At 39.2% G+C, this 25,291-nt stretch overlaps 1 protein-coding gene across 3 annotated transcripts in view; it reads left to right on the forward strand.

The window, feature by feature from the left end:
* The window catches only part of LOC107771362 (villin-4), a 39,946-nt gene extending 21,461 nt beyond the window's left edge, over window positions 1–18,485 (forward strand). For all 3 annotated transcript variants that reach the window (XM_016590712.2, XM_016590711.2, XM_075246910.1), the window contains 5 exons: window positions 16,369–16,494; window positions 16,564–16,629; window positions 17,113–17,440; window positions 17,516–17,757; window positions 17,848–18,485. In XM_016590712.2, the coding sequence (XP_016446198.1) occupies window positions 16,369–16,494; window positions 16,564–16,629; window positions 17,113–17,440; window positions 17,516–17,757; window positions 17,848–17,961 (876 nt within the window). In that variant the 3' untranslated portion in view covers window positions 17,962–18,485. The remainder of the gene's footprint in view (window positions 1–16,368; window positions 16,495–16,563; window positions 16,630–17,112; window positions 17,441–17,515; window positions 17,758–17,847) is intronic.
* The last annotated feature ends 6,806 nt before the right edge of the window (window positions 18,486–25,291 follow it).

Raw genomic sequence — 25,291 nt, forward strand, 5'->3', positions numbered from 1 at the left:
TATTGAAGAACGAGCTGAGATAAAAAGGGAGATTATCGACTTCTATCAGAAACTGTACTCTGAAACAGAAGTATGGAGACCTACCTGTAATATGAACAATTGCCCATCTATTTCTGAAGCTGAAGTACAGACATTGCAAAATGTTTTCGAGGAGAATGAAGTTTTAGAATGCTTAAAGACTTGTGCAATAGACAAAGCTCCGGGACCGGATGGGTACACTATGGGTTTTTTCATCAAATGCTGGGACGTGGTGAAATCAGACATAATGGCTACTATTCAAAACTTTCCCAGGAGTTCTTTGAAAAGAGCTTCAATGTCACTTATGTGGCATTGATACCTAAGAAGTGTGGTGCCAATGAGCTAAGGGACTTTAGGCCTATCAGCCTCATAGGCAGCATTTATAAACTGATCTCCAGGTTACTCACTGAAAGATTGAAAAGGGTGATGCACAAGTTGGTAGACTCACAGCAAATGGCATTTATAAAAGGGAGACAAATCACAGATGCAGTTTTGATCGCAAATGAATGTGTAGATTCCAGACTCAAGGAGAAGAGGCCAGGAATTATGTGCAAGTTAGATATTGAAAAGGTATTTGACCATGTCAACTGGGAATTTTTGCTAGGAACTCTCCAGAAGATGGGTTTTGGTAGGAAATGGGTCAACTGGATCAGATTCTGTATAAGCACTGTCAAGTTCTCCATCCTGATCAATGGAGCCCCTGAAGGCTTTTTTCCTTCGGAAAGGGGATTGAGACAGGGAGATCCCTTATCCCCTTTCTTGTTCATTCTTCCTATGGAAGGGCTAAACAATATGTTAAGAACAGCACAGGGCAATGGATGGATTAAGGGCTTCAATGTGGCAAGAAACCAAATTGACAGACTGGAGGTTACTCACCTTCAATATGCAGATGATACCCTCATTTTTTGTGATGCTGATGCGACCCAAGTAAAGTATCTAAGAGTGATCCTCATAATTTTCGAAGCCATCTCTGGGCTCCATATCAACTGGAGGAAAAGCCATATTTTTCCAGTCAATGAGATCTAATATTCAGCTGCTGACAGGAATTCTGGGAGGTGAAATTGGTTTTATCCCAACCATTTATTTGGGGATGCCTTTGGGTGCTAAAAGCAAATTCAAGGATATGTGGAATGGAGTCCTGGAAAAATGTGAGAAAAAGCTAGCAAGATGGAAATCTAACTACATTTCTTAGAGTGATAGATTGGTCCTCATTAACTCTGTGCTAGATGCCCTTCCCACATATGCTGTCCCTTTTTCCTATACCTGCCAATGTAGAGAAAAGACCGGACACCTTGAGAAGAAACTTCCTCTGGCATGGAAACAAAGAGAAGAAGGGCTTTCACCTAGTCAAATGGAAAACATTGACCCTCAACAAAAAGAAGGGAGGTCTGGGGGTCAGGAACTTGGGGGTCAGGAACTTGAGATTGCAGAATAAAAGCCTTTTGATGAAGTGGCTTTGGAGGTTTACCAGGGAGGATCAAGCTTTGTGGAGCAAGGTAATAAAGGCTAAATATGAAAAGGAACGATTCTGGATGACTAAGCAGGTAAACAATGCTTATGGTACCAGCTTGTGGAGAACTATAAGGAACTTGTGGACAAATTTTGCTGTCAAGCTTCAATTCAAAGTAAGAGATGGAAGGAAAACTCTTTTTTGGGAAGATAACTGGTTAGGAATTGGTTGTCTTATGAATCTTTTTCCAGACATTTATGCCCCGAATCAACAACATAGAGCTACAGTACATGAACTCCGGGGTACACAGACATGGAATCTCACCTTCAGAAGACCTTTACATGATTGGGAGTTGCCCAGAATTACAGATTTCTTTAACACTCTGGAGCTATGTAATGGACTGCAGGAGGGAGATGATACACTTAGTTGGAGCCAAAACAGCAGTGGGGTGTACACAGTCAGTTCAGCCTATAAGTACCTAAACCAAGATGGTGGACAAGTCAATCTATGGCCTTGGAAACACATATGGAGGGTAAAGATACCATACAAAGTGGCATGTTTTTCTTGGCTGGTAGTTAGAGAAGCAGTTTTAACACATGATAACCTGAGGAGAAGGGGAATGTCAATCTGCTCGAGGTGTTACTTATGTGGCCAAGAGGTAGAGACAATCAGCCACCTGTTTCTACATTGTAGAGTGACTAGTCAGTTGTGGGACTTATTCATCAACCTCAGAGGCATTTGATGGTCAATGCCAGGAAGAACATCTGAACTATTGTCAAGCTGGAATGAAGGGGGGAAGTGCACTGTTTCCAACAAAGACAGATGGAAAATTGTCCCTGCAACTATTTGGTGGACAATATGGAAGGAGAGGAACGCAAGATGTTTTGAGGATTCAACTAGTTCTATTCAGAAAATTAAAATGAATTGTATTCTTCTTTTTTGTTTTTGGTGTAAAGCAGAATATAGTGACGACTTAGAGTCAATTCTACAGGTCCTAGATTCCTTGTAAGAAGAGCAAGGATTGTAATAGGGAGCTTTGTAGGCTTTTGTAAACTCTCTCTTTTGGCTTCCAACATTTCCTTTGTGCTGAAGATTGATTAATACAAATATACATGTTACATTGTAAAAAAAAAACCTCAGTTAGTTCTGATGGAGTACCAAAATTAAGTTTTGTTCTTTGTTGCAATTTAAGAAGAATGTCGAGGGAGCTTAGATGATGAAACTCTCTGCTGTTGAAGAGTCCATGAGTTGTAATTTCGCAATGCATCGTAGCAAGATAAATTTGCAATTCAAATGATTTTTTTTAATTCAAAATAATAAAAGCAAATTGGCTAAGGGATTTGTGACAGGATATATGGAAGTCAAGAAAATGGTTCAATAGCAAAAGTAACCTATAATCGTTTGATCTAACAAGAGAGGATGAGCGTAGTAAGAAAACAAACTTTCATCACTCGACACTGCTTCTTTGAGTAAACAAAAGAGAAAAAAGGGAGCCTCAAGGAAAATATTTTAGTGATTGAATCGTGGTAGTAAATAGCAACTGAAAGTGCAGAATTGAGACAAACTACTCTTTTTTGATAAGGTAAGATTTTATTGATAAAGTAGTACCAAGATGGTACAAACTAGTACATCACTCATACAGAAGCCAAAAAGAAGCAAACTACTACATCCTTCTTCCTAATAATTCCAGAAAATTCATATACTGACCAAGATACACTAGCAGGCTGCTTTTACACCAAAAGTAAAGATTACGTAAACATCTATTTTTAGATCTAGAAATATGTTCCTTTTCCCCTCAAAGCATGCCGTGTTCCTCTCTAGCCAAATAGTCCGAAAGATACAAAGAGGAATAGTCTTCTGTATCAGCTTGATCTCTCTAGGTATCACTTGATACTGCGGACTTAGCATTAGATCCTTAACAGACTTTGGCATCACCCATGAGACACCAAAAATGTTTGAAAACAAATTCCAACATTGTCTTGAAAATCTAAAAACCCTTAGCATAAAGATTATTTTAAGGGTAAAAGATAGTTACGAGACCCCCAAAAAAAAAGCAAAACGCAAACCCAGACTTGTGGTAGTTACAAAGACCCAATAATATCCACTATAGACTCTACATCCTCTACCAGAGCTTCTTTACACCAAAAGTGAAACAAAAATATACAATTCGTCTTGATCTTCTGTTCAGTGTTAGCTCTATCTTCAAAGCACCTTGAATTTCTCTCCAACCAAATTGTCCACCAAATACATGCTGGGATCAACCTCCACCATTGCTTCTGCCTCAGTAGAATACCCGAGTCATTCCAGCAAGCTAACATATCTGCAGTTGTCCTAGGTATTGCGCATTTCACACCTTTCATATTCATGAATAGATACCACAGCCTGCTGGTTACTTTGCAATGTAAAAAGAGGTGACTGTTTGTTTCAATCTCTTTTCCACACAAGAAACATTTGGAACACATAGGCATTCCTCTACTCATTAAACAGTCATGAGTTAGGACAACCTCTTTGACGACAAGCCAACAAAAGCAAGCCACTTTAAAAGGGATTTTCACCTTCCAGCTGTGCTTCCAGTGTCATGTCCCATTGTTCATGTGACCAGAACTATTCAAGATTCCATATGCTGACTTTACAACATATACTCCTCCGCTGTTTCTTTACCATATAAGTCTGTCCTATTCTTCTGTGATGCCCTTAAAACCATCCAACAATTTGTAGAATTCAATCACTCTGGTAACCTCCCAGTCATTGAAGAACCTTCTGAAAGTAACATTCTTTCCACCCCTGCATACTCCATACCTCAGCCACAGTAGCTTGGGGTTGCTGTACTTAAGTGAACAAATCTGGAAAAACCTCTTTAAGAGATCCATTTCCAATCCAATCATCGTTCCAGAAAGAAGTTTTATTGCCATTGCCCACTTTGATACTGACATTGCTGATAAATCCTGACCATAAATTTCTAATTGACTTCCATACACTTGCACCATAGGATCCAGAAGCTCCTGCTGTACGCCACCTCCCATCTGTCCCATATTTTTTACTGATAACCTTCCTCCATAAAGCTTGATCCTCCAGAGAAAATCTCCATAGCCACTTCATAAGTAAACTCTTGTTATGTTGTCTCAAATTTCTGATGCCCAAACCTCCATCCCTCTTGCTTTTAAGCAAAGTGCTCCATTTTACCAAATTGTAGGCCTTCTTCTCCTTGTTCCCTTGCCATATGAATTTCCTCCTTAAAGCATCCACCCTTTTCTCAATTTTTACAGGAAGTGGGAAAAGAGACATCATGTAAGTAGGAAGAGCATCTAGCACACTATTGACTAAAGTAATCCTCCCTCCCAAAGAAATATAATTTCCTTTCCATGTAGCAAGTTTCTTTTCACACCTCTCCAGCACCTCATTCCATAACTCCTGAGATCTATTTTTTGCTCCCAATGGCATCCCCAGATATGTAGTTGGGAGATTTCCCACTTGACAACCTAGAACCCCCGCCAATCTTTGAAGGTTGGTGACCTCATTAACTTTGTACACCAGTGACTTACTCCAGCTGACATGTAACCCTGAGACAGCTTCAAAGACAGATAAGTTCACAGAACACCAAAGAATCATAAGCATAAAGCAGATGAGTAATCTCCAGATTGCTACCGACATTATTCACTACTTTGAAACTCCTTATCCACCCCTCCTTGTTTGCCTTCTTAATCATACTATTCAGACCTTCCATTACAATTATAAAAAGGAAAGGAGACAAAGGGTCTCCTTGCCTTAGCTCTCTATGTGGAGAAAAGAAACCCTCTGGAGAACCATTAACTAGAATAGAAAACTTTACAATGCTGATGCAAAAACCTATCCACTTGCTTCCAAAGCCCATATTCTTCAGAGTTTTCAGCAGATAGTTCCAATTAGTATGGTCATATGCCTTCTCAATATCCAATTTGCCAAGGATTCCAGGGATCTTACCCTTTTTTTTTTTTTTGGATAATGACCAGGGATCTTACTTTTAACCCTGGAATCAACACATTCGTTTGCTATTAGAGCTGCATCCTCTCTTTTGTAAATTGTTTTGAGTTAAACATGCCTCCCAGGTTGCAATCCATCCAAAGCAAGCTACCTTGAAAGGAGCTTTTGTCCTCCAAATCATCTTCCATGGCCAATTATCATCCCTTTGACCTGTTTGCTTAGTCAATACACTGTAGCAATTACTTACTGATTATATTTTATATTTACTAGCTGTCCAAACCAGAGAGTCCCTCTTACTTTGATCAATGTTAGCTGATCCCAGTTGCTGAAGTAGTTGACTGAACTCCTCTACCTCCCGATCATTCAAGTTCCTTCTGAACTCAATTTGCCAACCTGAATCTGAACGGGAACCAACAACATTACCATCCTTATTGATTGAGCAGTTAAACAGACTAGGTAATCTAGTCTTCAGACACTCTTCCCCAACCCATACCTCTGTCCACAATCTGATATTTCTCCATTTTCCAGCTCCAGTTTAATGTATTGATTAAATTCTTCCCATAATCTAATAATGCCCTTCCTGCGGTTAGCCCTTCCAAACTTCCCCTCTTGAATTCCTCCGGACTAAAGGTATTCTTAAACCATCATTCTTGCCATAAATAGCATTGATAAGTATCTTCTAAGCTTCAGTTCCATCTAAGTTATATCTCCAAATCCATTTGAAAAGCATGCCCTTGTTGTGAAGCTTCAGATTTCTCACTCCCAGTCCACCATCCTTCTTTTCCTTTAGAACCACCTGCCAGTTAACCAGATGTATTTTCCTTTTTGCTTTCATTACCCTCCCATAAAAACTGATTTCTCAAAGAGTTCATTTTCTTCTCCACTGCTGCAGGCATAACAAACAAGGACATCAAATACATAGGCATTCCATCTAGCACACTATTTATAAGAGTAAGTCTTCCTCCAAAAGAAAGAACTGCTTCTTCCATGAAACAAGTTTCTTAGCACACCTATCCAGTACCCCTTGCCAGGTTTTTTGATCATTTCTTCTTGCCCCAAGTGGAAGCCCAGGGTATACAGTAGGAAATTTCTCCACCTTACATCCCAGAATATCAGCTAACTCCTCAATGCATTCATCTACATTAATACTGAAGATACTGCTCTTTGCCAAATTGAATTTGAGGCCTGTGACCAGGGGCGTATTTATGACTTGTAGCATGGGGCACGTGAACCCATGCTCCTTTCTCTATACTAGATATAATAATGTTATATTTCTTAAAAATTTCTTAAACATACATGTGTGCACCCAAGCTCAAAGAGTCATATGGTTTAATGATTATTTGGTGCACCTTTTCAAGTGAAGTTAGAGGTTCAAATCTCAATTTGTAGGCACGTCTAGTGCCCCTTCTTGTGTTTTAATTAGGTATTTTTTTTCTTTCTTTTTTATATTTGGTTTATTCATTCAAAATCCTCAAATCTAATACATTGAAATCCTTAAATCTTCCTTTATCGTCGCAAAATTTTATATAATTAAAATTAATACCAGTGGATGATGTAGCATGGTTAAATGATTCCATCATTTTCCATCATTTTTTGTATGAAGTATAGGTATATATGTTAAAAATCACTAAAATTGCAAGAAAAAATTTAATCTTAACCTATAATTTCTGAATAATAACGAATTCACGGTAAGATTCTAAAGGTTGAACCCGTCAAATATATTCTAGATTCACCTTTTGTAATAGTGCACCCATCTTCATGGAATCCTGGATCCACCCCTGCCTGTGACTGCTTCAAAAGACAAAAGAACCGTTCTAAGATAAAGCAGTTGCTGCTTTTCTGCCTCACATAAAAGAAGAGTGTCATCTGCATATAGAATATGAGATATTGTCACACTTTCATCTTCATTTCTTCCAAATTTCATTGCCTTTATCCACCCCAGACTCTCTGCTTCCTTATCATCAAGCTAAGAGCTTCCATTATTTTACCAAAGTAAACAGATAAGGAGATAGAGGATCACCTTGTCTCAATCCTCTTTGAGACTTAAAGAAACCTTGTGGACTAACCATTAATCAAAAACAGAAAATCTGACTGTGGACAAACAATATTTGTTCCAGTCAATCCACTTGTCCCCAAAATTCATATGTTTCAGGATGTTTAACAAGCATGACCACTTGACATGGTAATATGCCTTCTCAAGGTCAAGCTTGCGGACAACTCTTTTCTTCAACTTTACCAGCCGCTCAACACTTCCATTTGCAGTCAGGGATGCATCTACTATTTGTCTTCCTCTAATAAATGCATTCTGGTTGGCTGAAATTAGTTTATAAATTACTAGCTTGAGCCTCTCAGCTAACAGCTTAGCAATAATTTTATAAACATTTCCCAACAAGCTAATGGGCATGAAATCTTTCATCTCGACTGCTCCCTTCTTTTTTGGAGTTAATGCAATAAAAATAGCATTTAGGCTTTTAACAAAGGTACCTCTATGATGAAATGGTTCCGGTCTTCCAAACATCATTCTTCACAATATTCCAACATTTCTGAAAGAAGTTATAGATTAAAACCATCTGGGCCAGGATTAGGGTTTATTCCCTTTCAGTTTTTTCATGTTAAGGTAAACAACTGCTGCTTCTGGTTATAGTTCAGCCCTAGCAGAAATCAGAGTTGCATATTTGTGGTGGTAAATCAAGAAGACAAAAAATGGACAAAAGCATGTTAGGTGATTTGGATAATCTTCTTGAAGCAGACAAGCTTAAAATGGCTTCTATGATTGACCAACTCCAAATCCGTGACAGGTGATTTTGCTGCTTTGAATCCACAGAGAGTCTCAGAGCTGAGAGAGACGAGTCATGAGTACTTTGTTTTTAGGTATTTCAAAGTTTTTGTACTCAAAAGAATGATTAATAGAAGAAATTTTTCTTTTTTTTCTTAGCCATCTTCGAATCTGTCCTTGGTCTTTCCGACGACTTTTGCCACCGGAGAAACTGAGTTTTTTCCCGATCATCTCCTGTGATCGAGTACAAACTAGTTTACAATAGCATTATAGAGAACATAATTTATTTCAGGGCGGGGGACACAACATACGACATCACAGAGAATCAAACAGCATCAGAAACTTGGTTTGAATGGGTGGAGAGAAGAAACCAGCTGCTTAGAAGAATGACCTTAAGTGGGAAGGCACTTTCATGAGTTAGTGAAGTGCTGCAGAAAGCGTCAAGGAGAAGGGGAAACACGTACAACAGATGGAACATCAGAGACAATATCACCACCTTTTATTGCACACAAAAATACAACGTATATGGCAGATTTATCAGCCTTATAGCAGTGCATGGAACTAACCGATCAGTCATTATTATCCCAGAAAAAGGCCTTTAATGTGGGATGGGGAGAGCTAGCTATTAAAATAAAGAATTTCATGAATAGAAGAGCAGTTATTACAGATCCACAGTTGCCTTTATTACAAAACACCTATGCTCATACAACTCGTGAATGCAAATGGTCCAAAATGAATGGGGCCTAGATGATCAATCAAACTAAGCAGGGCATTATTAAAATACACGAGACAAAAATCTCGGATGATAATCTCTTGAGCAGGTGTGTGGTTGGTAGATTCTCCAAGGAGCTTGACGAAATTCCCACTAGAAACGAAGTCCGAAAATGGATCAGCAACAAGTGGATCAATGCTATTGGGGTATACGAGTTGAATGGATGTCAGTTCCTGTTCGAGTTTCCAACCAGATGAATGGCAGAACAAGTATTAGAAGGCACATGGAGATGGGGGAAAACAATATTGAATCTAAAATGGTGGACTCCAACGACGGCTTATGTTCCTGCAGAAATTAAGCCTGCTTGGGTTTGGGTCAGGATACTTGGCCTTCCTCTACATCTCTGGTCTGCTGACACCATGAAAGCCATTGGTAACAAATGCGGAGGTTGGATCGAGACAGAAGAGGAAACAGAACTAAAAAACCACCTCCGTTGGGCTCGTATCAAAGTCAAAGGGCCACCAGCAATTATTCCGAAGGAAGTCGAGGTGGAGAACGATGGCTTAATCTTCCAATTGCCGTTGTGGAGCGAACATCCGGTGGCAGTTAAAACCCAGCGGATATCGATGAATGATGTTGATGGCACAAAGACCTTAAAAGGTCACTCTAGGTCTGCTGTAGGCCTGTAGCTGGGACTGACAGGGCAGAGCACATGCAGGCCAAAAAGTCTCCTATAATTCAAAAAAAGGACAGCTGTATCACTCCATCTGTTGAAGCGGGGCAAACTTCTGGGCTTGGAGGAAATAAGTAAAAGGAGAGCAAACTATTGGGCCTCCCTCAAGGGGCCCAAATATTAAAAGAGTTGATAGTCCAGTAACTCTTGATATTATTCCACTTGCTTTTGTGGAAGACCCAAAATATTTTGATAACATTTTATATGCATCTGATGAAGGCCCATCTCCAGCTGGACCAAGACCTGATCCACTAGGTCTTGAAATTGAAGCGAACTCATCGCTCTTATCAATCTGTTCGATGACTTCAAAGTTAACGCCCGCTGAATACGTATCTAAGGGGGAAAGCTCATCACAACCTGTCCAAATTCAGAGCTCTATTCATGGGACACAACTCGATGATTATGTTACTAACCGGGAAGAGGAATTATGTTTGGAGAATCAACTGGTACAAGTACATAATCAATACCAGCCTCTACTGTATGATGGCACACATTGTTGGGAGAGAGAAGAGGTCATACCTTTAGACATACAAAATTAGATGGCGGAAGAAGATGGATCCTTATGGGTACATAAGAATGTTATCAAGATGAGCAAACAATATCATGAAATTGACAAAAGAAAACTGGAGAACAGAGTAGAGGAGACACTTACAATCTGTGATACACCAAAGCCAAAAATCAATAGAGAAGTTAAGAACCTGGAAATTGAGATGAAGTTCAAGGAGAGTGGATCGAGGAGGGGTTGGGGGTGGGGGGGTGGGGGGACAACATCACTGTTATCCAATGAAGGTCAAAATTATATCGTGGAATGTTAGGGGATTGAATAAGAGGAGAAAAAAAAGGGTTGTGAAAGCACTTGTTCATAAATGGAATGCTGATGTCTATTGCTTACAAGAAACAAAGCTGGAAAGGGACATGACGAGGGAAGTTAAACAATTATGGGGGAGAAGATGGATCGATTGGGTTTGTCTAGAGTCTAACGAGAGAAGTGGGGGGATTTTACTACTGTGGGACAAGAGGGTTTGGGAAGGGTCAGTAGAAGGTTACGGGACACAGAGCATATCTTGCAAACTATCCTCTGTTTCTCAAAACTTTACATGGTTTATCACAGGGGTGTACGGATCAAATAGCAGAAAAGAAAGGCAAGATCTTTGGTGGGAATTAGTAGCTTTCAGGGGGTTATGCGAGGGTCCATGGGTGGTTTGTGGCGATTTAACACCACCGGATACACACAAGAAAGGAGAAGTAGGGGGAGATATAATAGTGCTATGTAGGAGTTCTCGGACTTAATAGGGGAACTGGAACTGATTGATCTTCCACTGGCAGGAGGTATTTATACATGGTACAAAGGAAATGATCATATTGCAGCGTCAAGAAAATAGACAGATTCTTGGTATCAATTGAATGAGATGAAGAATTTAGCAACATCAAGCAGTCCTTATTGCCTAGGCTAGACTCTGATCATCTACCTGTCCTGCTGCAATGTGGAGAACGGGAGAAGAAAAAATCTTACTTCAAATTCGAAAACTGGTGGCTGGAAGTAGAAGGTTTCTATGAGATGGTTAATGGGTGGTGGAGCTCTTTTGATGTCACAGGTGCACCAGACTACATTTTAGCTGTTAAGCTAAAAATGTTGAAAGGGAAACTAAAAGAGTGGAATCTTAACAACTATGGCAGTTTGGAGAACCGGAAAACAGAAATTTTGAATGAAGTTCAAAACCTAGATAGGTCACAGGAGCAGAGGAACTTGACTAAAGATGAACTTGTTCTCAAGACAAGCTTAGAGATGGAGTTTGAGGAGATGTCAAAGTTTGAGGAGATTGCTTGGAGGCAAAGGTCCAGAATACTATAGCTAAAAGAGGGAGATAGGAACACAAGATTCTTTCACAGAATGGAAAATTCACATAAGAGAGCCAACAACTTGGACGAACTTGAGATCAATGGAGAGCAGGTTTCTGACCCTGAGGTCATCAAAGATGAAATTCTGCAGTATTACACCAACCTCTATACTGAAACTGAGACATGGAGACCAGGTTTCAACTATCTTGACTGCCCAAAATTGACTGATGAGGAGGCTATATGTTTACAAAGACCTTTTGAGGAAGAGGAAGTTCTGGCTGCTATTAGAATTTGTGCCTATTAGAATTTGTGCCTCTGACAAGGCACCAGGGCATGATGGCTACTCTATGGGATTCTTTCAGAATTTCTGGGCAATAGTGAAGGAAGACATCATGAAAGCTATTGAGAATTTTCATTCAAAGGAATTCTTTTCAAAGGAATTCTTTCAAAAAAGCATTAATGCAACTTACATTGCACTTATTCCAAAGAAGGAGCCAAGGAACTGAAAGACTTCAGACCTATCAACAAATGGCATTTATCATGGGAAGATAGATTGTAGATGTAGCTCTAATAGCAAATGAATGTGTGGATTCTAGACAGAAGGGGCAAAAACCTGGAATCCTATGTAAACTTGATTTAGAGAAGGCTTTTGATCATGTCAATTGGAACTTTCTAATCAAAATAATGAAGGACATGGCATTCGGGAGCAAATGGCTAAAATGGATATTGTTCTGCATTAGCTCTGTCAGGTTTTCTATTTTGATTAATGGCTCACCTGAAGATTTCTTTCCCTCGCACAGAGGCCTTAGGCAAGGTGACCCTCTCTCTCCCTTTTTGTTTATCTCAGTCATGGAAGGTCTAAATTGTATGATAAAAAGGGCAAAGACAAATGGTTGGATTAAGGGATTCAAGGTATCCAACAAACCTGACTGTGCGATGGATATTTCCCATTCGCTATACGCAGATGACTCTTGATTTTGTGTGACGCTGAGGTTGATCAACTGAGGCACATCAGACTGATCTTAACTGTGTTTGAAGCAACTTCTGGACTCCATGTCAATTGGACGAAAAGTCAGCTTTTCCCCATTAATGTGGTGCCTAATATGCACATATTAGTTGGAACTCTGGCTTGTGAAATTGACAGCCTGCCAACTACCTACCTAGGTATGACTTTGGGGGCTAAACATAAAGCATTGGAGATATGGGATGGGGTAATTGAAAGAAGTGAAAAGAGATTGGCCAAGTGGAAAACTCAATATCTTTCGCTTGGTGGCAGAGTGGTGCTAGTAACAGTGTGTTAGACTCTATACCAACATATGTGATGTCTCTGTTCCCTTTACTAGCTAAGGTGGAAAAGAGAATGGATACTATCAGAAGAAATTTTATCTGGCAAGGTAACAAGGAAACAAAAGCTTTTCACCTAGTGAAGTGGAAGAATGTCATCTCAAGCAAAGTTAATGGTGGCTTGGGCATCAGAAATCTGAGACTACATAATAGAAGCTTACTATTTAAGTGGCTCTGGAGATACAACCATGAGCAGCAGGCTTTGTGGAGAAAAGTAATAGAAGCCAAATATGGTCAAGACTCCCAATGGTACACGAAGAGAGTTACTTCCTCCTATGGGGTTAGTAACTGGAAGGCAATTAGGAATCTGTGGCCTAGTTTCTTCCAGAACACTGAAGTCAAGCTAGGAAATGGTAGGAAGGCTGCTTTTTGGGATGACAACTGGATAGGACATGGTCCTCTAAAAGACCAATATCATGATCTATATTTGTTAGCTTCAAATCCTCATGCCAAGGTGGAAGAAATAAGGGGACAACAGGGCTGTAATTTGAACTTTCGAAGACTGTTGAATGATTGGGAAGTGGATAGAGTTGCTACATTGATAAACCAAATTGACCAACTGCAAGGTCTCTCAGATTGTGAGGACTCTTTGGTATGGAAGGGGTCAAGCACCAGATATTTCTCGGTGAATTATGCTTACAAAAGCCTAATGGGCAATGCTCATTCTCATAGGAGTTGGCCTTGGAAACAAATTTGGAAGGTAAATGCACCCACAAAGGTGCTATGCTTTGTATGGTTGGTGGCCAGAAAAGCTTGCTTGACTGATGAAAAACTTGAGAGAAGGGGATATCAACTGACCTCCAGATGCTATCTCTGTGGAAGGGAAGCAAAAGACAACTCCCACCTGTTTCTTCACTGTGTTGTTACCTCTCAACTGTGGCACATGTTTCTAAGTATTGTCAGAATGAACTGGGTCATGCCAAAAGATACATCCGACCTCTTGAGATGTTGGGCTGGTGTGACTGGTGGAGTCAGACAGAAGAAATGGTGGCAGAAGATCCCAGCCTGCATTTGGTGGTCAGTCTGGAACGAGAGGAACTCCAGATGTTTTGAGGATGTTAGCAACTCCATTCAGAAAATCAAAATGAACTGTTTAGTACTTTTTCTTTTTTGGTGTAAAGAATGCCCTGTGAATGATAGCGACTCCATACTAGCATTTTCAACTCGTAAAAGGAGCTCCATTAGCTTTTCTTCAACATCAACTTATTTTATCCCAAGTTGCTTGCTGACTTTTAGCATGTTCCTTTTCGCCCACCTTGAAGCTTCAATTTGATTGAGTGGAAGAAATAAGGCCTTTACAAGTATAAAGTTGGGCATCTTGAAGAAGATAGAATGTGAATTGAGAAATAGCTGGAGAATGTGACATTGAAAGAGCTCTTCCCAGATTTGTTCAGCCTTGTCTTTTATAAAAAATACACTATGGCAGACTGCTACCCACACTCTGAATGGTTAAATGATCCGGAGGACCGAGCGCTTCCAAAGTAGCTTGTTTTGGTTGGACTGCAGCACATGCTGCTTGTCTGAAACAAGATAGTATGTGGAAAAAAAGCCAAAAAGAGAAGAAAAAAGAGAAAAGAAAAAGATTAGGCCTCAAAATCTGCAGTTGATGTTTTCTTTGTGAAGATTCCACTGGATCAATCGGCCACCTCCTATTATATTGCATGCAGAATTGGTAAATTTGAATAACATTTTTCATATGTTTGGAGTTCAGTTGGTGATGTCAGAAGACTTGATGTACTCAACAAGTGGTTGGGAGAAGAATTAGCTATGATTTAGAGACAAATCTGGAAATGATTTTGTTATGTATCATTTGGAAAATTTGGATAGAAAAGAAATAGCAAGTGTTTTGAGGGGAAAAAGGACTACATTTCTTTTGTGCAGTTTAGATGTCTTTGAAATTTTAGGCTTTTGCTTTAGGATGAATGAGGTAAATGATATAGCACATATTATGGACTCCTTAGATTCTTTCAATCTATAAGACAGGTCAAGTCCACACTAATCTTTTAGCATACCCTTGGGTACTTATTGCCAAAAAAGTACATCGTGGAAAGAAAAGAAAGAAGACTGGCTGTTCAGTCTCATGTATCGTTTAAATAAAACTTGTCAAAGAAATTTCATGTGTGATAACTAAGTGTTATCTGTTCCTTTAAATGTGTGCTTTACAATTTAAACATTGATTAAGAAAAGAGCAGGAAAGAGAGTCGTGTCAAGAGCTACTTCCTTGAATGATTGCAGGGAGCCCCGACGTGAGGACTTCCAAATAGAGAACTGGAACATAGTTTCTAGTTTGGGACCATTTGGTTCAAGGACTAGGTATTTAGGGATTGAAATACGGAACTGGTTGTTTGGTTAATGATAATTTTGAGATTGTTATGTGATGAAATATTTACAAGGACTGTTGTGCAGTTGTACTACCGAAGTCAAGAATTAACTGTCACAGTATTGCTGATACACGTCTTATTCCATGTCTATCGAGTATAAAGTAAAACATAGATTCCCGTATACGTTATACAGGAGATCAAGCACTAAATTATTAATGCAGTGTGCTAGTAATCCAAAGTTTATACCAGAAATCAAACAATGCATAATGCTGAGTTTTATACGTAGATTACTTTTTATAGTGCAATCAAGTGAGCCCTTAGTGTCTAGCAGGGTGACATGATGGTCCCAAAAGGGTAAGAGAAATATCAAAGCTCAAAAGACTTTTGCGGAAAGGCCAAAACTAGGTGGATGTCTAAAACATGTTCGAGTGTCCAAGTAGTGTCACACGAGCATTCGTGTAGGATTTTAGTAAGAACCAAACGCCCATCTTAAATTTTGGTAATCTGGATCCTAGGTTGTTCTTTACTCTTCTTATGTAAGTAGCTTATTAGTATACAAAACAAAGGATGTACTGATATTCCAATGTAATTGTGACATCATCACCTGTTCAACATATTTTTCCAGTAGTTGCTATAGGCATTTTTCTCATGTATAGGGTCAGATTTTATATTTTTAAATATTAAGGATGAACCCCTTTCCATTCTCCTTGATAGAGATGTGTAAAGTGAAGTTACATGCTTAGCTATTTCGTTTAGAACATGTAACCCATGTTCAAGAATAGGTTTTTTTTTGTTTTGATAGCTAACCCTTGTTACTGAAATTCCTTGACATTTAAACAGCAGAGTGATTCACTAAATAACTCACAAAACCCCCATCATCGCCAGCATTCTTCATCTATGCTTTCTTTCTACACCAAAAGAGTTAATTATCTCTTACTTTTGTGGACTCCCTCTTGCCTCAGCACCCAAGTTCCAATCTTTCAAGACATGTAGTCTTCTTTTTCTTGAATTCCTCTGTGAATACAAGATTAACTGGATAATGCCGTTTCCCTGGGAAGTATAAGATACCAATTCTTCAGAAACCTAAACACTATGAAGTGCTAAAGCATAAAGTTTATAGCTGCACAGTTTAACAAAACCAAAATTGAAGTTGTGATCTCATGGTTTGTTAATTTTTTTTTCTAATATGACATTATCTTTGATCAATTCCATCAGAAATTCCTGGAATATGATTTTCTTATGGAGAAACTATCTCACCAAGCTCCAATATATATTGTTATGGAAGGGAGTGAACCGTCTTTCTTCACTCGTCATTTCAGTTGGGACTCCATTAAATCTGCTGTAAGTGCCTTCATGATGTTTGCATATGATTTCTGACACTAATTTTTACTAATAGAGAACACTTGGCAGATGCATGGGAACTCATTCCAAAGAAAGCTCACACTAGTGAAGAATGGGGGCCCTCCACCAATGGATGTAAGTTTCTTCCTATATGTACTTGCTGTCTTTCATTTCCTGGAACTACAGAGGTAATGGATTACTATACGTTTGATTGTCCATGTTTGTTTTATTTTCTTCTTTTACCATCTGGCACTTTGTTCGTTCAATATGACACTTTGTTCGTTGATTTATCCTTTCAAATTTGTTGTTGGGATTGCAAAAGTCAAAGCTGTTTTATCATTCTTATAAGATACGACTTATAGAATACAAACTTTATTTCAAAGTCTACTTGAAGAGATGGCCTTTTCCCTTTATATACATATATTTCTGGAAATAGAATCATCTTGCTCTTAGGCGCTTCCATGTGATTTTGGTGTCTTGTTTCTTCCCTGTATAGACTGCTGTCCCTTTCTAACTTTTAGCTTTTGGGTGAGTTCTTTGAGTTGTTGTTGCCCTTCATGTAATGACTCCTCTATCTTCGTACTGATTTTTCTAACTTTGCATGCATTGCTTTATCAGAAACCTAAAAGGAGAACACCTGTGTCATATGGTGGAAGGTCTGCTGCCCCTGAGAAGTCACAGCGATCGAGGAGCGTATCTTTCAGCCCTGACCGAGTTCGTGTTAGGGGCAGGTCTCCTGCTTTTAACGCACTGGCAGCTACTTTTGAGAACCCAAATGCTAGAAATCTATCTACGCCTCCACCAATGGTGAGAAAGCTTTATCCAAAATCTGTGACTCCAGATTCAGCAAAATTGGCACCCAGATCAGCAGCTATTGCAGCATTAACAGCAAGTTTTGATAAACCTTTACCCGCCAAGGACGTCATAATACCTCGCTCCATCAAAGGTACAGTCTCTTCATCTTGGAACTAACAGCTTCGGTTCTCCATATGAGAAAACTAAAACTCTTCAAATGATGAAGGGATCCCTGAGGCACCAAAATTGAACACTGAAACCCTCAAATCAAGTCCTCAGGCCAACTCAAAGGAGAACTCAGTTAATAGTACAATAGAGGAGGCTCCTAAACCTAAACCAGAAACAATTCAGGAAGATGTGAAAGAGGGTGAAACTGAAGATGAGGAAGGACTTCCGATCTATCCTTATGACCGGCTTAAAACAACAGCAGCAGATCCTGTTACTGAAATTGATGTAACTAAGCGAGAGGTGCGTCTTCAGAAAGCTCCATTTGGAGGATAGTACATGATGCTTTTTTTGATTTTACTATGATCCCCTTTTTTTTTTCCTTCCCTGCAGACTTACTTGTCTTCAGAAGAGTTCAGAGAGAAATTTGGGATGGCTAAGGATGCTTTCTACAAGTTACCCAAGTGGAAACAGAATAAGCTAAAAATGGCACTCCAGTTGTTCTGAGTGCATCCAGGCCTACTCTCTCCCAGGTTGCTGCAGCATAGACTGCGGATAGAAGAAAACATACTTAGAGAATTTTACAACCCTTCTCTATCAATTTTCGCCCATTCCAATTGCTTCCAGTTTTCTATAATTGACTCATACAGCAACAAGGGACCAATTTCAACAGTGTTGAGGGACAGCGCCAGTGTACTTTTAGCTGCTACTGGTCCTATGTTTCGGAAATGAACAGGACTGAGGATCCCTTCTTTACTTCCAGTGATATTTTTGGGGGTTTCTTCCTGCTAATTTATTACAAGTTAGTTGCTTGATTCTTTTTTTTTTTGTTGTGAGTTTACATTTTTTCACGCATCCTATTTCTTTTTCAATTTTTTTTTTGTGTTGGTTTTAGCCATCATTGATTTAATAGAAAACCTGGAGGTTTGCAAATGAAAACTCATTAGGCTGTGACGCGAGGTTGTGTACAGTGTGTAACCACTCCACTTGTTATTTGTTTAGTAAATGGAAGTCTTGATTGGTTTTCCCTATTTCCTAGTTTCTCTGCAGTGTTGGACTTCTTTAATTTCTGCAAGTCTGGCTGTTGATTCTTTTTCCCATTTAATAACAATCAAATCTTCACTCTGTTAAAATTTTGTGAATTTCATCAATAAGTATATAATAGTGGTAGATGCGAACTGTCTCAAATTGACAGAGAAAAAACAAGGACAACCAGCTGAAGGAAACAGAAAAATTTAATGTTAAACTAAGTTCTTCAAAAGCATATCTTTTCGCTTGCTATTCATTTTTAAATTTTACACAAGGCAAAAGGCTACATTAAATCAATCATAAGAATCTCAGCTAGGTTCACAGCAGCTTGTGAGGAGCACAACAGCTTCTCCAAGTTTTTCTCCGTGGCTATTCACCTGCATTATTTGTATCTGATAATATTCCTCTTGTGCTTATAAAAGAACAAAAAATGTCTTTCTTTTTTATATATCAAATATACCACTAGACACTGCCTAGTGGCTAATATTATTAATAACATCAAAATCCAAATAATGTCTTACACTTTATAAAAAATAAATAGAACTTGCGAAAATAACTAAGGCTAGTATCAATTTCGAGCTACTACGTAACTCAAACTTGACATTACAGCTATCTAAGCTTAACTAACTTTGAAAACATAAATCTGCAGAAACTCAAAACTGGTACTCCTTTGCCATTTGCACTGGACGTCCCCAACCTATCCATAGTAATCCACTCATGAATAAGCTTCCTTCCGTATCTGACGATAGAATTGTAACAAGTGCTATAGTAAACTGTCATGACATAAAACAGTATAGAGCTCATCCTGCAATAATCCTTCTTGTTTTGATTATGAAGTTTGGGACCTGAGCCTTGTCCAGGTTCAAGATTTTGCGAGCTTGGGATGGAAGTCCTGCAAAAGAATGGAATTGCACCAGTCCATCAACTTCAAATGCATGATTAGCCAAGAAATCTGCCAATGCATTACCTTCCCTATAACAATGAATATGCTGCAGCTGACATAGTTGCATATTCATGTGAATATCTTCCACAGTAGAAGCTATAGACCATGGCGTTGTTTACTCGTAAAACGGTACAATTGAATTTGTAACGTCGTTTATAGACACGTGAATTAATTTGATCCAAGAATATAAAATAACTAAGAACAGAAATAAATTGAATAAAGGAACTTGAAGAAAATACAAGCCTGACTGTGAGACGAGCTTCCCCAGAAGCAAGAATAAAGACAATATGTAGAACAAAAAAGAGAGAATATTGTTAATAAAATAAGAGCAATTTTAGTTTTTTTGCGTACAGATGTTTCGTGTCCTATAATGAATACAAGTTCTTCTATTTATAGCTCAATTCAACGAGATAAGATCCCCAAATCAAGCTCTTCTTTAATATGAATAAAACCCCTCTTGATGACTGCATAACGGTTGAGTATAAATACAACGATTCTTGGTAACGGCTGCTCATTGAATGCTGCCCTTTCTAACCGATATCTTCCTTTCAGACTTTCACCCCCGGTTCCAACGTCTTCGGAACTCACTCAGCACCGGTCACATGTTCGTAACCGGTGCCAGCTATTTGCTAACTCATATCTTATTTGTCTTCACTGTCACGTGTCAACTTGACGAGCATCTAACTTGTCATTTATCAATTTTACCCATACACATAGTCCCCCTACTTTCCGGTGACTAAACTTTATGTTACTGGGAAGTAGATAAGACCTCTTTTCTTGGTGGGAAAATTCCTGAACGTTTCTGACACCTGAAAGGACGCATGTCTCGTTACATTTAATGAGCCGAACACGTGTTATCCCGTAATTCGGTAAATAATTTTGCCAGTTTCCTAGGTAATGATGACCATGAATTCTACCGCCTATAAACTTCTTCACTTCTCAACATTTTTACCTTTCACTTTTACAAACTCTTCTTCTTCGAATTTTCTTAAAGCTTTTCTGCAGACCTATCTTTCTCAGTAAAATTTTCTTACTTAGATTTTCCATCGTCATGTCTTCTACTACCTCTTCCCCCGGTAACTCAGGTATTTACATCGGTGGTGGCCCTTATAAGAAGAACAAAACCAAGGAAGCCGATGCTGGTCTTCCTACTACCAACATAATCATCCCCTCTCAATTAAATTCTAAGACGGATCTTCAAGTACAAAAAGAACCACCTAACCCTAAAAATGGCAGAAATTGGCCAATCAGTAGATATCTTTCTTCTATTCGTCCTGTTAGTATCCCTTTTGTGAAGGAAGAGTACGACTAGAAAAATATTAAAGTTTTAGCCCCTAATGAAGTGGAAAGGGTCACCTTCAGCAAACCAGGGTTCATGTACATTTACACATACCTTTTCACTTTAAGAATGTGCCGAGAAATTGATCCTCTTATTTTAGAGTTTTGCCATAACTACCAAGTCTATTTGGCTCAGGTAGGTACGTCAATATGGCAAACTGTAGCTTGCCTTCGGGTACTGTGCTCCCGGGACGGTGAAACCCTCACTCTTGCTCATCTGATCAACCTCTACTCCCCAAATATTTTCCGAGAAGGTATGATCAAACTTAGTAAATGCGGTCACCATGCCATCGTCACCAGTGTAGATGATAATAATGACTGTGGTTGGATGAAGAGGTTCGTTATCATTGCTACCGGGGATATTCTATCGGCAACAACACATCCTATCCATGAATCCTCAAACTTTACTCCTAAGTTTTTTCAAATATCCTTCTTCTAATGCATTAAAGAAAATTCTCTCCTTTGCTAATTTTCCATTCTTCCATTTCAGCTATACGTTGGGTTCCTCTAACGGTTCACAGCCTAACCCAATGGGTACAACAAATCTTGGATGTTTCCACAACGGACTCCAGTAAATAGAAAGAAATTTCACCCAAATTCAGTTGGAAGGCCAAGAACCATGGTAAGTAAAACATCTCTTTTTCCTTTTCAATCTCCATCATGACATAGTACAAATTTATTGACTCCCTTTCATTCCGAAGGGTAATCTTCTGTCTGCCCTGCTTTTGAGGTTTCCCATGACCCAATAGTGGCTCATCAACAAATTCGAGCAGCCATTGACCGGAAGAGGGCTTGCGATGCTACTCTTGCTTCAGGTGAAGGCCCATCTTTGCCCAGTCCCCAGCCCAAGGAGAAAAAATAAAAAATAAGACGTACCTCGAATGTTGAGACTCAGGAGAAGCCTCCAACAAAAGAAACCCAACTGGACCAACCACAGTGGTCCTTGATAAACACGAAACCGAGGATGATGATGAAATGATTTCTCTAAAAAAAGAAGAAGAAAAACTTTCCTTGCTCAACTAGAAGAAATTCGAGGACTCTTTACTGAAATGGAAATAGTTGAAAATGCAGAATCTCATTTCCAGGCTCCAGTTGTTGCTTCTGATGAGAGGAGTTCCACCTCTGATATTCCTCCACCTCCTACTTCAACTACAACTTCAACACCATCAACTCCTGCATCACCACCGACCCCAATTGAACAAATGGAAGATGTTCGTTCCCCTCAATCATTTGATCATGGGAACATTAAGAACACTTTCTCGGCATCCATCCGAAACCCAATGGTAAACGTAGTGTCACTCTTTCATTTTTGAATGAGTGCCACTTACTCTCCAAGACAATGGGAGTTGAAAACTACTTGAAGTCTTTAGCTTCGAACAAAGACCGAAGGAAGATGGAGGCTCTTTCTGCGGAGTGTCTGATCAATAACAACATGTACTTTGCTGCTCAGGTATCATATTACTCTTCTTTCTTCCCTTTCCTTTTGCTAAAAATTAACCTCAATAATTTTAATCTTTGACTTTTCAGGCTAACCTCATTGCCTCTGAGGGCTTGCAAAAGATGATCCAAGTTAAAGAAGAACTTGTTGCCGAGCGGGATCAAATTGCTACCGAACGAGATTAACTTGCTTAGCGCCTACTGGTTGTAGAAGCTAGACTTGCTCAAATGGGTAAACTCGAAGCCCAATTGGAGCAATCTTAGTAACAAAAAGCGATTCATAGCCAAGAGGCAACTCAGTTGCATACACAACTTGCTGAGTTGAAAGTCAAGTGGGTTGAGCTGCAGGATGCTGTAACTGCGGCAGCCGAACGTGAATCTGCTTCCATGAAACAAATCAATAACCTGTAAGCAAACATACATTCCAAAACTGACGAGGCTTTTGTGGCCGAGGAGAAGAGATCTAGGATGGAGGAAAGGTTCAAAAGGGCCATGGAGCAAAATAGCGAACACGCGATGACAAATACTGACCTTTGCCGGACCTATGACATCGTGAGATCTGAAAATGACTAGATGCAGTCCAAAATCAAAAATATCAAAGCTAAACTCCTGGACCAAGAAGATTATTTCCTCCTTAACAAAACTCATGCGATTTATCACATGAGGAGGAAAACTTTGAAGGAAGCCAAGGAAGGCATTTCAAATATGGACGACTGCATTGTTAAGGCTCTTGAATTGGAGACAACTGCCTTCGAGAATATTCCTGCTCGGCCCACTGCTTCAAGCTCCTCGAGCACTTGTTCTGATCCTCGAAAACCGAGGAGCAAGCTGAAGAAGAGGATAAAGATAAGGATGAAGGTATTGAACTGGATGTGGACCATCCTTTATCTTCAAAAGATGCAACATAGACTTATCATCCTTCAGACTTTGCTGATAAAACCAACTGATGTAATTTTTTGTTGTTGTGACTATGCCGAAACTTCTATTGAGTTTGGCATTTTAAGAAATAAAAGAGATTTTTTGCTTAATTTCTGTGCAAAAATATAGTTTTCCGTTGGATAAAGTTCGAAAATATTTTTACATCCGATAACTTTAATTTCAGGCATTCATACTTCCGTTTTCTACCCTTTAACTATGAGGGTTACATAAGAGAGGGCCCTTATGTTTATGGTGCTCTTAAAGAGGACGTCTCATGTTCATTCTGGCACAAGCATTTGAAAGTTAATTTATTCCTTCCATTTCTAAAAGTACATTTACATGAGCAAAAATTCGCTTAAGCAAATAAATTTGGCAATACCTATGGCTAACTTGTACTACTTATTTCTACGGGGTAGATCATGCAGTCCCCGATCCTGATAAGATATAGCTTCCAGTTCTAATAGTCCCCAGTCTTAATGAAACTTTTAGTGCTCTGATATATAATAGTTTCCCCAGTGTTCAGATGCTAAGTATGAGAATTCGAACACTGGAGTTCTTGATGTTGTCGATGATCCTTCTTCGTAGTATGCTTCACGTTGCTGTCTCATTACAAACCTTGCCAGAAAAATCCAATTGGGACAAAAATTGGATGAAGGAAAAAAGAGTGCGGAACATTATTTCAGTATCATCATGGATCTTCAACAGTAATACCTTTTAAGGCGAGTCACATTCTAATTGCTTGGCAATTTTACTCCATCTTGATTTTTCAACTGATATGAACCTTTACCGGTTACAGCTAAAATTTGGTAAGGTCCTTCCCATGTTGGTCCTAGCTTTCAAGAATTAACTTCTCGGGGTACTTTGAGTCATTTTCTGCAAAACTATATCTCTGACTTTAGAATCTTCAGGAAATTTTCAATGCCTTAAATATTCTATAAACTTGTTTCTCCAATCCTAGATTATATTAGTTGAGTAAACTTCGCAATACCCATCCACGTCCAGGATTGAATGCAACAGCTGAACAACTGTAGCGGAATCAACTCCTTTTATTTCCGTGGACGACCCTAAATTGGCCAACGCGTCCGCCTCCACGTTCTCTTCCGTTGGGATGTGAATTACCAACCACTCCCTGAACCGAAAAAGTAAAACTTAAACTTTATTCAAGTACTGCTACATGCACTCTTCTTTTGTGTCAAAGACTCCATTTATCTAATTCACTACCATCTGGGAGTCACACTTTATTCAATCACCTTAGAGCCTAGTCCCCAGGCTAATTCAAGTCCTGCAACCAAAGCCTCATACTCGGCTTCATTGTTAGTAAAAGGAATAGTTCTAATTGCCTGTCTTAGGGTCTCTCCCGATGGAGTGATTAGTACTATCCCAAGACTAAACCCTTTTAAATTGGAAGCTCCGTCCGTAAACAAGGTCCACAAATCAGAGATGGTTCCTAATACTAGAACTACTTATTTAGCAACTAAAGGCATCTTTCCCAGACTAAAATCAGCCACAAAGTCGGCCAAAACTTGAGACTTAATCACAGTCCGAGTTTTATATTCTATAACAAATTCACTAATTTCAACTTCCCATTTAGCCAATCGACCCGATTATTCAGGCTTATGAAGGACATTCCTCAAGGGAAAAGTCATCACAACGACTATTGGGTGACATTGAAAGTAGGGTCTAAGCTTTCAAGAGGCAACTACGAGAGCTAGAGCCAACCTTTCCCAGGTGCGGATAACGTGTCTCCACTCCCGATAGTATTTTACTAACATAATAAATAGGAAACTACATACCTCCTTCCTCCCGGACCAGGACTGCACTCACCCCAACTTTTGAGACCGCTAAATAAATTAATAATTGTTCCCCCTCCTTCGGTTTAGATATTAATGGAGGACTAGACAAGTACTTTTTCAGGTCTCTCAATGCTTACTTACATTTCAGTTTCCACGAAAAATCATTCTTCTTTTACAAAAGTGAATTAAAATAATGACATTTTTCCGATGACCTTTATATGAATCAGCTAAGGGCCGCTAGCCTGCCGGTAAACCTTGCCACTTCTTTCACCCTTTTCAGTTGGTTGGGGATATCTTCAATGGCCTTAATCTTGTCGAGATTCACTTCAATTCCTCTTTGACAAACCGAGAATCCAAGAAACTTTCCTAACCCAACTCC

Source organism: Nicotiana tabacum, chromosome 23 (genome assembly GCF_000715075.1).
Source record: "Nicotiana tabacum cultivar K326 chromosome 23, ASM71507v2, whole genome shotgun sequence".
In the NCBI taxonomy this organism is placed as follows: domain Eukaryota; kingdom Viridiplantae; phylum Streptophyta; class Magnoliopsida; order Solanales; family Solanaceae; genus Nicotiana; species Nicotiana tabacum.